Source organism: Nannospalax galili, unplaced genomic scaffold, assembly GCF_000622305.1.
Source record: "Nannospalax galili isolate Female #2095 unplaced genomic scaffold, S.galili_v1.0 scaffold182, whole genome shotgun sequence".
Taxonomy (NCBI): Eukaryota; Metazoa; Chordata; class Mammalia; order Rodentia; family Spalacidae; genus Nannospalax; species Nannospalax galili.
This window is the reverse complement of record NW_008348662.1, coordinates 1534732-1550742: the sequence shown is the minus strand read 5'-3', so window position 1 is coordinate 1550742 and position 16011 is coordinate 1534732. Positions and strand designations below refer to the sequence as shown.

The 16011-nt window shown below is 40.5% G+C and overlaps 1 protein-coding gene across 1 annotated transcript in view; it reads left to right on the top strand.

Moving 5' to 3' along the window:
• The window catches only part of Aff3 (AF4/FMR2 family member 3), a 544092-nt gene that overhangs the window by 339048 nt on the left and 189033 nt on the right, over window positions 1-16011 (top strand). Inside the window, exon 7 of the mRNA XM_008845867.1 lies at window positions 11916-11996. Coding sequence (XP_008844089.1) covers window positions 11916-11996 — 81 coding nt within the window. The remainder of the gene's footprint in view (window positions 1-11915; window positions 11997-16011) is intronic.

Sequence of the window (16011 nt, the reverse complement as noted above, 5' to 3'; positions counted from 1 at the left end):
AGAGAGAGAGAGAGAGAGAGAGAGAGAGAGAGAGAGAGAGAGAGAGCTAAAATTAAACCGATTACTGTGTCTCATCAGGAGCAGAAGGTTGCAAACTAACAGCTGTGTGGGTTGCAGTGGGAACCCAGGCATAGAGCTCTTGTCACCTGGGTTTAACAAGAGTCATTCAGCCCGGCAGCTGTGCACTGCGTGGCAAACCCGGCTGCTTTAAATTCTGAGAATCCAATTTAAATTCTGCTACTTTATCATTTTAATCCACTGAGAGTTATAAAAACAACCCCTAGATTGAGGAATGTGAATCCTAGTGTGTTTTAAACACAAGTAATAAATGGCATAGAAAACCAGGTGAATCTAAAAATAAATTTTAGAAATTTAATGGTTTTTTAAAAAATTGTTCCAAAGGTTCTGAGTAAATAGAACAGGTATGCCCTAAACATAGCAGAACAAGAGAATAAAAGGGACCTCTCCTGTGCTCCCACCCCCAAAGAAACTGGAAAACAACACAACTGCATTTATAACATGAAATCTTCCAAAAAGTGCAAAATTAAGGCATCTAGCATGAAAATTAAAATTAAGGTTAAGGGTCATTCCTTGACTTTCCTTCATGATTATTTCCTCTCTATGGAGAGTCCAGAGTTTCCGAGGACAACTCAAATCAAAGAAGTGAGAAGTGGGGTCTCTAGCGGCCTGGGGTCCATGTTCTTTCAACAAACATCACTTTAGACAGTGCAGAGTAGATAAAGGCTCCATGCCTGTGACCTCAGATTTTCATAAGTGCAGCTCTAAGGTACTCCAGTGTTTCCTATTTGCAGGCCTTCTGGATTTTGCATCAGTTCCTCTGTGAAACCTGAATGGCGTGCTCCTTCTGCAACCCATTTCATTGATCCTTACTCAGTTTTATACCGTGGCGAGTCTCCTCATTGAGAGGAGCCCTGACACTGCAGTGAATTACATAAGTCAGTACCCCAATCTGAGATCGTCACATCCAGGGGGCCCATATGAGCAGTGACCCTCCATATCACTGGATTCCACATCCATGAATTCAACCATCCACAGATTACAACTGTTCAGGGAGAAGATTGCATCTCTGCTGAGCACATAGACCCTCTTATTGTCATTATTCTTTTGTCAGTACAGTATAAGTACTTCCACACAGCATTTACACTGTATTGGCTACTGTAAGTCATCTGTAGATGACTTAAAGTGTATGCAAAGATGTGCACAGATTCTATGCAATTACTATCCCGTTTTATATAAGGAAACATGAGCATCCACAGATCTTGGTACCTTTGGGGTCCTAGAACCATTTCTCATGGATACTGAAGGGCAGTTGAGCTTCTGGGAATCCCCTTCAGTCTGTTGATTCATACTGACTCTCTCCCTGGGTTTTCAGCTTAAAGAAGAATTCACTGTGGTTTTTGCTAACTCCATCTTTAAACTATTATCAGTCGTTTGCTTATTCATATCCATGTTTGAATCAGCTGCAGTTGTGGTTTCTGGCATTTTAGCAAACTGCACTGTAGAATTTTCTTTTAAAGGAAATAGTTTTAGAAGGTACTTTCCCCCCAGCATGTACCTTTTTTTCCAGAAGCTTTCTATGAGTAGTGGTTCCATAAAAATAATGATTTTTATTATTTGTATTTGTCAGTCTGTGAAACCTGAGTTGAATGCTGTATCTCAAACTGAATTCACTGATCCGCCGTATTTTGCTCTTGGATGGCCAACTGACATTGAGGATGGAGAACACGATTTTAAGTTCAAAAGTCCTAGCATTGAACTTTCTACAAACCCTAGGTCCTTCTACTGTAGAACACAGACTAAGGCTGTCTTTGCATTTCTGTTCTTGGCCATGCTTTCTTGCTTTGAGCAAAGTCAGCTAGCCTTCATGTCTGGCCCCAGAGTCTCTATAAAGGCTAGCCTTGGTCTTTCACCCAGGTGCAATAGGTGGGTTGGAAGTTAGGACATGGTCTTCAGCCCCACTGAGGAAGAAGCATTTCTTTTATTTCTCTTATTCCCAGGCTGGCACTAGGCCCCCAGGTCCAGACTTGTAGGACTGCTGCCCCTCCCAAGAGAATAGTGCTCCTGTGAGCTGCCTGCTCCTGGAAGATTTGCAGAGTAATAACAGTCACTGTGTTAGTGGTGGCACTTATCTGATGGGAGTGTCATAGCATGAATAATATGTGTGAATGAACTGAAAAGTTGAGTGATTATTCTGGTTTGGAAACTGAAAATGAAATTCTGCTCTGATCTGTAGCCATCACCAGCACACAGACAGCAGTTTCAGCATTTCACATTTTTATTCCCAAGTGTAAGAATTAATCCACTGTCTTCTTTAGAAGAGAATGTGTTTCTGAGCACAAAGCATTCCGGTGTGAGCTGCAGTGAGTTTCCAGCCCTATGCGGATGGCCTCCCCTTGCCAACAGATTTCTGGGTTTGCAGAATGGGTGGAAACTTGGTTGAGAAAACAGGAAATCAAAATCTCTCTCAGTCTTGGAAGTAGTCCATGTGCATGGTAGGGCACGTAAAAATATTGTTGCCATCATTACAGGTAAAAAGAGAGCTATGCAGCGATTAAATGAATTCTAATCATTTAATCCATTGTGCTAGACATTAGAGAGTTAGCTACACGCTCCCTTCCCTTGAGGTCATTATCTAGTAGGTTTTTATTTTTAATGTTATAATCAGATTTTAGAGGTCCAGGGAAAGGAAACTCACAGCAGGTGGCATGTCACTCCTAAGCAAGTAGCACTGGTGATGCGTATCTGGAGGGAACAGGGCAGAGAGCTTGATGAGGGCAGCAGCAGTCACCTTCAGAGAGAAGCCAAGATGAGGCAGAATGGAGAGGTGGGCACAGAAATAACATGAAAGGGAGAGCTGGGAAACGTGGGGTAGGACGGAGGATAAACCCCTCAGGCTTGGGGGAAGACTGCAGAAAACAGCAGGCAAGTGGTTCCTTATGGCACCAGACAGCTGAATCTTGATGAGGGGACGCTGGAAAATAATTGAAAATAGACGACAAAAGAAAGCTGTGTTTAAATTTTTTCCAGTGTAACTCTTTGCAAATTAAATATATTTTCCAGATCTTCACGGCTATATACTTCGAAATCTTAATGTTAGAATTCATTCTAAACTCAGGCTTTGTTTCTCCTTACCTTTAGTAACAAAGAACCATGTGCTCAGTTAATAGATTACCTAAAGCTAACATTTGTCCTAAAGCAGGCTGCTACAGGTGGCATCAGAACAAGTGGGCAGCTACACAGATGGAGAGGAAGCTGTGGAAATGAGCACATGAAAGTCAGCTCACCATCAGAGTAGAGGCTGTTGAGAAGAAAGGCACCTTGCTGTGCAAGAGACCTGAAAATGGAAACTGTCCATGTGCTTCATGGCCTCCTGAAAATTGGCATTTTGGGGAGAGGGACAAGTTAGGCAGTTAATGAAATGCAGTAATTTAAACCCTTATCATTTAACCATCTGTTCTTTCATTTAGGGAGGAAAGTGAATGCATTTACCATCAACAGATTTGACATTTAAAGATCCTATCCACCAAATAGGTCTCTTTGTTAACTAGGCATTTGCTTAAGGAAATGGGGTTGAAGAGACTGTGTTAAGAAAGGTGTGTTGATTCTTCATCCTACCAGTTGAAGGATTCTAGAAGGATGAAAAATATAGCTTCAAAACTGAAGGGATCCATGCTGGGGGCTAGGGTGGGACTTTATTCCTGAAGGACAAGATCAAATAGGATGCCAAGTAGATAGAGCAGAGAAACAGCAGGGCAGTTAACTCTCCAGGGAGTTTGGCTTTATACATCTTGTCTCTCTTCCTGATCAAGAAAGCAGCTGAAGGGCTCACTGGAGCACAGTAGTTACCTCCTGTCCACAGTTTTGGTTCCCTGCTGTCACTCCTTGTGTTTGTTATCATCTTTATTGCTGTGACAGAATACCTGAGAAAAGTAATTAAAGAGGGAAAGGCATATTCTGGCTCATGGGTTAAGAAAAGATAGAGTCCATCATGGAGGTGAAGGCATGGTGGCCAGAGCTTAGGGAGCTGGTCAGACTGCATCCACAGTCAGGAAGCAGAGGTGCATGCTGGTGCTATCCTGCTTCCTCATTTTTAATCAGTCCAGAATGCCATCCCATGAAATGGGAATGCTACCACCCATGTTCAGGTAGGTCTTCCCTCCTCACTTAAACCTCTCTGGAAGTGCCCTAACAGACATGCTCGGATATCCTAGGTGATTCTAAATCCAGTCAAGGTGGTAATAAAGATCAACCATTAGACTCACAGACCAGAATTATTAAATGGAAAAATCTCAGAAACAATTAGTCTTACATTTCACTCTCTTTGTGAGGTGATGAAATCCTCTTCTGTCTGTCCAGAACACAACTCTCCCTGTGTCTAGTATGTCCACACTGTATACAGTACTCATCTGTTAGCCACACCCTGTCCTTCTCAGTTAGATGGACTATCAAGGTATCTCCATATCTGTATTCAAATAACCCAAATTTTACTTTACAACAGCCCCAAAGTACAAGAGTCTTGGTTTTGGCAAATTATGCAGAAAAGAAGTCACAAAGGGCTTCCTTGAAACAGAAGTGTAAATAGGTTTCTTGTTATTAAATTTGGTTTTTGTTTACAATTTCCTACTTGTATATAATGAATTCTTCATTATGCTGACCATCTCTTACCTCTCTCCCCTCCCCTGCTCTTCCTCACCTTCTCTCCCTCTTTCAGGTCCTTTTTGTCATGTTCATGCCTTTTTGTTTTGTTTTGTGGCCAACTGAGTTTAACCAGAGCTGTCTGAAAGACCATAGGTATAGAACGATCCATTGGAACCTGGAAGGCTCACCAGTGGGTACACATCTGAAGATAATGACTCCCCCATCCCAGAATCCATCAGTAACCAATAATTTGGCAGAGAGGAATAGGATCCCATAAGCCCCTCCCCATCCATGACTGGCTCTTGATAGGTCCCAGACTTACTTATGCAGGCCTCCTGTAGGCAACCACAGCTGCTGTGAGTTCATGCCTGTCATGAAAGAGTAAATGTTTATCACAGATTTGTATATACAAGGGGGAAATAGTATATATAGGAGTCTTTGTGATCTAGTTTCAGGCATCCCCTGTGTAGAGTCTTGGAATATATCACCTGTGGATAAGAGATGGAGGCATTGGATACAGTGGGGTGGAAATCCATATACTTGCAATGAAACTACATCATTCTCTATGAACAAAATTTGTTCTGTAAGCTAAGGGAAGATTTAATAGGAATAAGAAATCTTTGCTCACAAGGTGCAAATGAAATGCTTTTCTGTCGGAGTCTATCTCACTGACTGCTATTATTTGGTCACAGATCTGTTCCTGTGAGAAAACCTAAGGACTTCTTCCCCAAATTAAAGTACAAATCACTCTTAGGAATCATAATTCCTTAAGTAACTTATGTTCTAATAACATATAGTTAGTATAATTACTAAATTATGGATTACATTTGCATGATAGCATATATGTTACTTTAAACACACATACACACTCACTCACTCACTTATCTCAGATGCCTAACAACTAAAGCTCAGAGATAAATTATATTTCTGATTTTGGAGACTAGAATTCTGAAACTCAGCGTGATGTTAATCATGCTGTCTTTGATTGATGCTTAAATGTGAGGACCGATGATGCTGTGTTCTCTTATGCATTATCTTATTTAGTCTTCATGCTTGAATCATGGAGTGATAACCCCATTTCCTCTGCTTCTAAGATACCACAAGCTGAGATCCAATTGATTCTAAACTCCAAAACTTGAAATGACTGCAATGTACTAAGCTATGACTTGCCTAAGCTTGCTGAGCTAGTAAGTAACAAGAGAAATAGAGATGTCTGTTGCCCCTAATTTTCCTATGTGAGCCTAGTGGGAAATTTCAGTGTAATGGATACTGAATCTCATAAAGTCACTGTGCATTATAAATACATATTTCCATATTTGCATTACATTACAAACTTATTAAAATAGTCCATGAAAAATTTTTCATGTTTTGGAGAACCTTTGTGTACCTCGATATTTCAAGCAACTATATAATCTTTGCTACTCATTCATGTATTTGATAGGATTCATTAGATGGGAAAACCCGTGAAAATGCTTAGCTGTACTTAAGTCAGTACTAGAAAGCAAGTTTACACTGAGGTGTGGATGGTAAGTTCAATTCTCTGAGTTTATATTGAACATTTACTATGAAAAATCTCTAGTCTACACGAAAGTAAGTAGACACTTTGCCTCTCAGAGAAGCTTATAGTCCTTTAGAAATCTAAACACCTCTGAAAGAGATTAGGATTCCCATTTGATAATTCTGACAAATACAACTGAATGCTCTTGAAAGAAATCATTAGGTCTCCTAAGTACAGTTTTTATTCATCATAGAGAGAAATTATTGGAAGAGGGAAACAGGTATAGATTGATGTGGTGCTTTTAAAATATAGCACAAAATGGAATCTGAGTGTTAGAGAGGAAAAGCCAAGTGCTTTAGAAGAGCTGGAGAAAGGAACTCTTGCATTATATTGGAATAAAGGGGGACTCAGCAAAGGCCTCAAAATATAAATGATGCTTGAGGTAACTGTGATGAGTGGTGAGAAATGCAGCAGCAGGGGATGGGCACTCGGACAAAACATGAAGAGCTAGAAGCAGAAACTGGCTTTTCCTGTGAGTACTGGAGAGCAGTAAAAGGCACAAGGCTGGCAAGGACCTTCATGGAGGGCTCACATACAAGGGGGAGATCATTTTGAAGGCAAGTGCAGAATGAAAATTTAAAAAAAAAATCCTAGACTAGAGATGAGGTGATACAGGGCCATGCTTCAACTGTGACATTTATTAACTGACTGTGAGTAAATAACTCTTTTTGAGCTCTGCCTTCCTTACCTCTAATAGGAAAATAATTGCTACTCTAAAGGGTGGGCATGAATGAGAATATTTGCATGGAGCTATCATGAAACTGTGCAGCTGAGCTGTGAGGCATCATCACCATCATCTGTTGTTGTCATCGTGCTTGTTATTAAGTATATGATGATGGTCTATGAAGAGTTTGGAGCCGTGAAGGCTCTTGGTTAGCTTGACACCTGGGAGAAGTCATTAGCAGCACTGTAGAGGAAGGACTGGTAACAGAAGAAGAGAGCAAAAGGAAGCTATTAAGTAGGATCAAAATAAGGAGACTGTGGACTGGAGAGATGGCTCAGTGGTTAAGAGCACTGGCTGCTCTTGCAGAGGACCAAGGTTCGATGCCCAGCACCCACATGGCAGCTAACAACCATCCATAACTCCAGTTCCAGGGGAATCCGGCACCCTCTTCTGACCTCCAGGAGCATTGCATGACACGGATGCACTTACATGCAGATAGTATACTCATATACATAAATTAAAAATAATAAACATTTTTTAAAAATAAGGACACTATGATTAGGATGGTATTTCAAGAAACAGAAAGGAAGGAAAGGCAGAGACCTTGAAGAGATGTGATTCAATTTGACATGCATTCAGAAATGCTCTTAGCACACACTCAGCCCCCAGGTTGATATTAGGTACTGGACCCACCAAATGATACATTCTCTACTTTTGAGGGCCTCCTCCCAGGTGAGAGACAAATATCCTCAATGACGGGTCAAACTCTGGCTTACATGAAAGCTTCACAGCAAAGGAGAAAAGATACTGGGTCTTGAGAGATGAGCAAACAGCCCCTACAAACAGACACAGGCTAGGAGAGACCACCAGCATACACAGAGCATGTTGTTCTCAGGGAATCTCAGCCTGAGAGATCTGTAAGTGGAGAGCTAGGCCCTAGGTAGAACCTGGAAGATCTATACCGAGAGGTAGTCAGCTGTGAGTGAACTTCAGCAGTCACTTAACCACTCAAAGTCATGGCTCCCTCGCCTATAAAATGGAGAAGTAGTCAGTCCTACATTTTGGAGTTGTTAGAAGATTATGCTAGATAAATCATGTAAAACATTTTCTATTTTAAGTGCTTAATATATGTTGCTGCTTTGTTTATGAGACGGTTAGGGTGATAAAGAGTCTAGAATGATCCCAAGAATTCTGACTGGGAGAGTTAACTGATGCTGATACACTTAACTAGGATCTAAAATACAGACGAGAAAAAGTTACAGGAAATAGATGGTCAGTGATAAAACATTGTGAGTTTGAACTGATTGCAGAGAATCCATGTTAAGAGGTTCAGTAGACATCTAGAGTGGGCAGTTGAGTGCTGACTATACATTCATGCACATAGGTGATTTTTAAAGCCACAATGATGAACAGGATCATCCAAGGAAAGGAGAAATAACAATAAAGCTGAACATAAGGCATTCATGGAGTAGTGGGGGAGAATGGTCAGCAGGAATGAATGAGGAAGAAAGAGTCTAGGGAGTGGAAGTGATCCAGGGAGCCCTGAAGTCTCGGGAGCTGGGATAGAAGAGCACTTCTTGAAGAAGTGTGCTTTTAGGAGAGTGCAGTGAACCTGGCCATTGCAAGGACCTGTATCAGAGCTGACTCTGTGGAAAGGTGGATGATAAGGTCTTGGTAATATGAATTTGATTTGTGAGTTAATAGGTATCCATTTCATTATTCTTAAACTATATGAACACAGTATTATGTAAACTATACAAGTATATAGACATATAGGCATGATTTGAAGAAAAATAGGCTTAAATTTTAATAAAAACAAAAGAGGTAACAAAAATGCCAAAACAGCAAGAATGAAATGTTCTTTGAGAAAATTGACTATTAATGCAAAATAGAGAAATATAGATCAGCTAGAGGAGTTAATAATGGTCAAGAAAGCTTGATGTCATGGATTGTTTATCGGTCTTTAAAAAAAAAAGCCAGTGGAGAAGAAAAGGTTGAATGTAAAGGGAAGCCAACAGGATATTGGTGAAACTAGATCCCAGGAAGAAGAAGAAATGAGATGGAAGGGTATGGAGGGATCAGAGATAAGGAAGAGGGGCTTGAATGTCATGAGCACCAACAGATTTGTCCTTACAGAGCACTGAAACTCAATAGCTTTGGGGTATATTATAATGACATAATAAGCAGAGTTCCCTGGTTTGATAAAGTGAGAACTGAACAGCTCAAGAAGAATCACAAAAAATAGGAACAGTGTCTGAGGAACTTGGAAGAGGGCCAGACTAGGAACCAGTACCAGGACCAGTACCAGGCAGAGGACCTGAACTTAGGAAGTCAGTGTCTCAGATTTGTATTGCTACATGGTACCTTTTTCTTAGTAGCCAGACCAAAGAAGCCAGATATAGGATGAAATGTTCCAAATGAGACATTTTAAGGGGGATTACAGTAGAGCCAAGTGTTGTTCCTACCATGTGTCCAGGGGCACATAAGTCAGCTAAGTATCTTGTTAGCCAGTTTGTGTGGAGATTGAATTTAAAGAACAATTTAGTGTACCAACTTTGGGGTGGGAGAAAATGAGGTATTCTGAGTCAGCTCAGAGTAGACTAAGAAGAGCTAAGAGCCTAATTCTTCAAAAACAAAGTCCTATGTCAGGGTTATGGAGCCAAAAATAAATGAGGTAGAATAGAGGTGGACTCAGAAAATCAGGTCAAAGAAGTGGTTTGAAATGCATGGGATTTTCTACCAGAATGTCCTTAAAAGCCAGTATGAGAATCTTGTGATGGTAGAGAGGGAAGAAAGGAGTTCAGGAGGGAACCGTTGGACTGGTTTAAAGAAGTAGTCATAGCAAAGGATATGACTGATATTTAATGAAGAAAAGAGTTGAGGGCCCAAAGCTGCAAAGGAGAATGAGAACATGCAGGAGAAAAGCAAGCAAGAGCATCTGCTGCCTAAGGCAGTGTGTGAATAAAAGCCCCCAGAAGAAGAGAAAAAACCCTTCCCTCTTCAAACTGGGCTTCTTCCTGCAAGGCCGATAACTGATTAGAACTTCAATGAATGTGGAGAGTTTGGGTTGTTGCAGGTTCAGAGTCTAATTACCGTTTATCTTGGGCTGTCTTTAGCCCCCTAAACAGCCACTCCTTGCTACCTCTGTTTCTGATCTAACATCCTGTGACTAACAGATTTAAAAAAAAAAAAAAACCCTCTTAGAATGTATTATCCTAGAAGGCCACCTGGTCTCTCCAATCATAAGGCTAAGAATGTCATCAGATAGCATCTGAGACCTATAGTAAAAGCCCCTTGCTTTGCTACGACCCACCTACTGAATGTGTCCTCCAGTGTATTTGAAAAGTGTCTTTTCTTTCTTCTGTTACTATAAAAATGTAAGGCAACTGTTACCACACTAGATCATGGTATTTGGGGAAACCTAAATCTGTATTCCCGGGCCATGGTCACTCATATTTGGCTCTAGAATAAACCATCTCTTTATTCTTTAAGGTGAGAGCTGTTTATTTCGTCAACAGTTGTTTGGAACGTTGGGTAGAGGATAAATGGAAGAATGTGTGGGTGGACAGATTGAATGGAGGTGAGGAAGAATGAAGAAAGGGAGAGATTGCAAGCCTAATTGGGATCAGGGAAGAGATACCGATTATGAACATGGCGGATGCTATCAGAGCTTGTGCACTAACTTGGGGAACAGCAGGCTAGGAAAGATTTGACCACTTCCTCGACAAGTGGCCCACTAATCTGAGAATGATGACTGCTACCTTAATTCCATGGACAAAGTCAGATACCACTCTGAATACAAACCTGGCGTTCCTGCTTGCCAGCTTCCTCAAAAGAGACAACCAGGGTCTTGTGGAGCAAGTGGTAGGTGGAACATGAAAGATCACTGGGTCCTTTGTTGCTTCCAGGGATCATCTTGGTGAGCTCAGGTAGGAGAAGGGACACTTTTACAGCTTATGTGCCAAATCCTCCTGCTGCCTGTGGTATAGGTGTCATGGGAAGAGGTGATGGTCCATAGATCCCTCCAGGGTAACTTTGAGCATTCACCCTCCCTTGGCTCTTTAGATTCTTCCTCATCTGAGGTTTGGAAGGCAAGTTTCCCAGGGAAAGATACCATCCTTTGATTCCCCAAAGAAATCAATTTAATCTCACAGTAAGTAATTGATGGCAGCTGTCTTCCAGGAGATAAAATTGAAGAATACTAGGCATAAACAAATCAACTCTCCTCCCTCTCCCATAGCTTAGTGAACAGTATATGTCAAAGAGCATGTGAGAAATTACTACAAATGAAGCTCAAGTTTTGTTCTTAATACTGACTTGTAAAAATTGACTTTATTGGGACTGGAGAGATGGCTCAGTGATCAAGAGCACTGTCTGCTCTTGTGGAGGACCCAGATTCAATTTCCAGTACCCTAATGGCAGCTAACAACCATCTGTAACTCCATTTCCAGGGGATTCAGTGCCGTCTTCTGACCTTCTTGGGCATTGTACAACATGACTACACTTACATACATGCATGCAATACTCATACACATAAATTAACAAATAAAATATTTTTAAAATTAAAAAATGACACCATTTCTCTCTTTATTTCATATATATGTCTTGTTTTTCTTTCCCTTTCTTCATTCTCACATGAAGACCACAATGATGTATGGAACTTATTGAAAATTTGTTATCTTCAAAAGTATAAATAACTCATCTAATAAAGACTAGTAACAGTTAAAGCATATTAAGCATTCCTTCATAAATATCCTGTGAATCTTGTGGAATAAATCCAGCCACTCATTCTATGGCATAGGAAAATAGGAAAGCCCTTTCTGTTTTAACTTATAAAGAAGGGGAGCCTAATGGTGGGTGGCCTTGGAGCCAAGAACTGGCTATATTAGGAAAACAAATCATAAAAGTGGCTCTCACATCTTTTTTACTCATTCCTATTATATTCACACCCTCTTGAGGCATGTATGTGTAATGTTTACATGCTATTGACTTAGAATACTCTATTTTAAAATGCTGGTTTTATTCTGCTTTTAGGAGATGACCTGGCTCCCTCCACTGTCTGCTATTCAAGCTCCTGGCAAAGTAGAACCAAGCAAATTTCCATTTCCAAATAAGGTGAGTGCTTTATCCCTAGGGGAAAATGCTATGCTCCTGTAGGTTTTTGTAGTGGATTGTATGTTGACCCTTCAGCATCTTTTCCTGTGTAAACCTTCCTGCCAGAGGCATAATAGTGTGACCTTCAACAGTTTGTGAGCACATATTGGCCCCTCAGAGTCAAGCTTGGGATCTTACTTATGCCTCCATATTCTGCAAATTATGATGCTGGTTATAATTGCCATTTTATCTAAGCATTTGAGAGGTTGAAATGCATCTTACAATCATTTCATCCATTCAGTGGGATTGTATGTCCTGTTCTTTTTTCCCCCTGAAAAGCTGTTATTAACAATGAATCCTAAAATTAATGTCTTAGAATTAGAAGCATGTGGTATTTAACTTCTCTGGATATCTTTTTGAAGCATACAATTTTCTAAGACTTAAAAAATATGTCTATATTTTCTAAAGAAACCCAGCCACAGGCATACTTAAATTATACCTGAGTCTGATTATCTTTATTTGACTTTCCTAGCCATGTAACTGACATGTAGCTATATGCACATTATCAAAGATCAAATTATACAGGTAGAAAAAAAAGGAAAATATGAAAATCCCTGACAACCAGTCTGGTTTTCTACAAAAACATTGGTGTTGAATATTACAGCCTTCTAGAATGAATCATGGAAATAATTGTTCATTGATATTATGACAAATGATAAATTCCATTCTGTTAGCTTTTTTTTTTTTTGCAGTGTAAAGAATCAAACCCAAGGCCTTGAACATGCTAGGCAACCATTCTCCCACTGAGCCACATCTTCAGCCCTCTGGGAGTTGATTTTTATTTCCCTTAACAGTGTAGTTGGAAGCCCTTCTAAGTGGACCTGTAGAGCTCTCCTTCCTCCTAAACAGCAGCAGACTGTTGAGTAGTAGGATTTCCCTGGACTTACTTAATCCACTCCTTTCAAGGGACACAAATTGTTTATGATCTGTTAGTACAAATACCAGAAGCACAAACACTTTTTGTGGAAGCCTCTTTGTATGTCTTTCATTGACTATCTGCAGCTAGGACACCCAGATCAGAAATTAGAGTATGGGAACCACCAGAAGCCACATTTAAGCTTGGCTGTTTTTCAGGACAACTTTTTATGTATCCTAGCCAATGAGTAGTATTATCTGGAGTTTTATCATTGTGCCTGTATGATAGATGAAAAGTTGATATCTCATTGTTTTAATTTGCATTTCCCCAATTACTTCTAAGCTTGAGCAGCGACTGTTTTTCCTTTGCAAATTGCCCATTCATATCCATTGTCACTTCATAAAAATGATTTGTAGGAACTTCTTATATCTTATTCATTCATCTAGTATATATAATGGAATCATTTTATAACTTTATTTATGTGCCTTTTATCTAGAAAAGTGTTTAATTTTTATGTCAGAGGGAAAAGATCTTCCCTGTTCCAACATTCTAACAGTGCTCTCTATTGTAATGTTTAAATTTTTAGCTTTAAAAAATATGAATGATGTGACTTGGAGTTCTAGCTTTCTTCTTTGTAATGGTTGATAAATTATTGTAACACTATCATTATAGTAGCACATTTTTCTCCTACTAATTTGAAATACCCCCCCGTGTCAACAGTTGAATTTCTCATATTTTTTTCTAATGTATTTATCTAATTTTTTCCCAATACCTTATTGTTCATATTAGAGACCAAGTGGGCATGGTGGTACACACCTATAGCCCCAACTATGTTGGGAGGCTGAACTCCAAGAGTTCAAGACAAGTCTTGACAACATAGTCGGACCCAAAAAAAAAAAAAAAAAAAAAAAAAAAACCCACAGCGGGAAGAGGAGAAAAGGAAGAGGAACAGGAAGAGAAGGGGGGGAAGGAGGAAGATAGGAGGAAAGAGAAAAATGACAAAGGTTGGCATACTTTTTCAGTAAAGGATCCGATAGTGGACGTCTAGACTTACCTGACAATACCTAATAAGGAAGGGGCATCCCACTGGTAGAATCCAAAAAAAATCTATCTAAAATTCTCAGGCTGCCAGCCCTGAAAACAAGCAAATTTAGCTTGTTTGTGGCATGTTGCCACATTTAGAATTCAAAAAGAAGAAAAGAAACTATCACAGTCTTTCCACATAATCTGATGAAAATCATGACTGCCCAAAATCAAATAAGCATTTCTCAAGTACACATATCTGTGACATAAGAAGATATGACTGGGCCCTCTCTGCTTCCCTGGGCCGGCACGACCTGTCAGCCTCTCGGGCCTCTCTCCCAGGTAAGTCTATCGCACCCTCCATGCCTTGACTCCCCCAGCCTCATTCACTCATCTCCCTCGCCCTTCTCTCCTCCGAGCCTCGGTCCTGTCCCATTCCTTGTCTTGGCGCCCCAGACACGGGGGTAACCACCACTACTCCCTGATCCTTTGCATCCAGACCAACCCAGTTCCTTCTCGGGTCCCCAGGAGCACTCTGGGCCTGGCCGACCCTCACCTCCCTCTGCTTCCCTGGTCTGCACAACCCACCAGACTCTCTCCAGGGAGCCCTCTGGGCCTGGTCCTGCCCTCACCTCCCTCTGTTTCCCTGGGCTGAAAGGCCCGCCAGCCTCTTTCCTGGACACAAGACTGACCCTTTGTCTTCCTGATCCTTTGCATCCAGACCAACCCAATTCCTTACTGCAATCCCCAGGAGCCCTTGGGGCTATCAGACATTTAAAGATCTACATCCAATACTACTTAATTTATTCAAAAAGATAGCCAGCATCATTCCTGGAGGGATCCAGGCCTTAGGAGAAAGACTGAGAGCATCTGATCCTCATGACTTGGGCCTCTATGGAAATTCCTGAAAACATAAGCAATCTGGCCACTCTAATATAAAATCAAAAGAGAGAACTGGAAGCTTAGACAAACCAGCTTTTCATGCCCAAAAGGTAAACTATAAAGACCATTCACCATGTCAAGTAGGCTTTATCCCAGAGATGCAGGGCTGGTTCAATATATGCAAGTCAATAAACATCATTAATCATAAAATGGACTAAAAGACAAAAAACACATTGTCATCTAAATAGATGCAGAAAAGGCTTTTGACAAAATTCAACATGCATTTCTGTTCAAAGTCCTAGAGGGAATTGGACTGGATGGAACGTACCTCAACATAATTAAAGCTATATAACAAACCCACAGCCAACATCATTCTAAATTGAGAAAAACTGGAAGCATTCCCATTGAAATCAAGAGCCAGACAAGGCTGCCCACTATCTCCACTTCTCTTTAACATAGTGCTTGAAACTCTTGCAAGAGTATAAGACAAGAGCAGGAAATTAAAGAGTAATAATTGGAAAAGAAGAGATGAAATTATCCCTTTTTGAAGATGATATGATATTATATCTAAGAGATGCCAAAAATTCCACCAGAAAACTCCTAGAAATTATTAACACATTCACTAAAGTGGCAGGTTACAAAATTAACTTACAAAAGTCTGTAGCCTTTCTATATACCAATAACAAGCAATCAGAGAAAGAGCACATGGGGACACTCCCCTTCACAATAGCTGCAAAAAAAATAAAAATAAAATATCTTGGAATAAACTTGACCAAAGACATTAAGGACCATGCCTGAAATTTGATCTGCTGCCTGTTTCCTGGGCGTTCCATCAGGTGCTTAGGCCCTGTCAATCTTTAAAACTAGGCTTGCAGCTGTCCAAGCCACATCTATGTTCATTCAGCACATTTCCTGTGAAAAGCACAAAAGAAACAAAGGATCTTTAAAGTGCTCCCAAGCCACCAGCTCCTCACTTATTCCCGAAGACAAACTGTTGTTGGAATTTAAAAGAAGAGGTGTTGTTTATGTATTTTTTGGAATATTTGTGAAAATATGTACCATTGGGGCTGGAGAGATGGCTCACTAATTAAGGGTACTCATTCAGCTCTTGCAGAGGTCCTGGGTTCAGTTTTCAGCACCCACATGACAGATAACAATCATGTGTAATTCCAGTTCCAGGGTTCTGAAGTCCCTTTCTGACCTCTGTGGGCATCA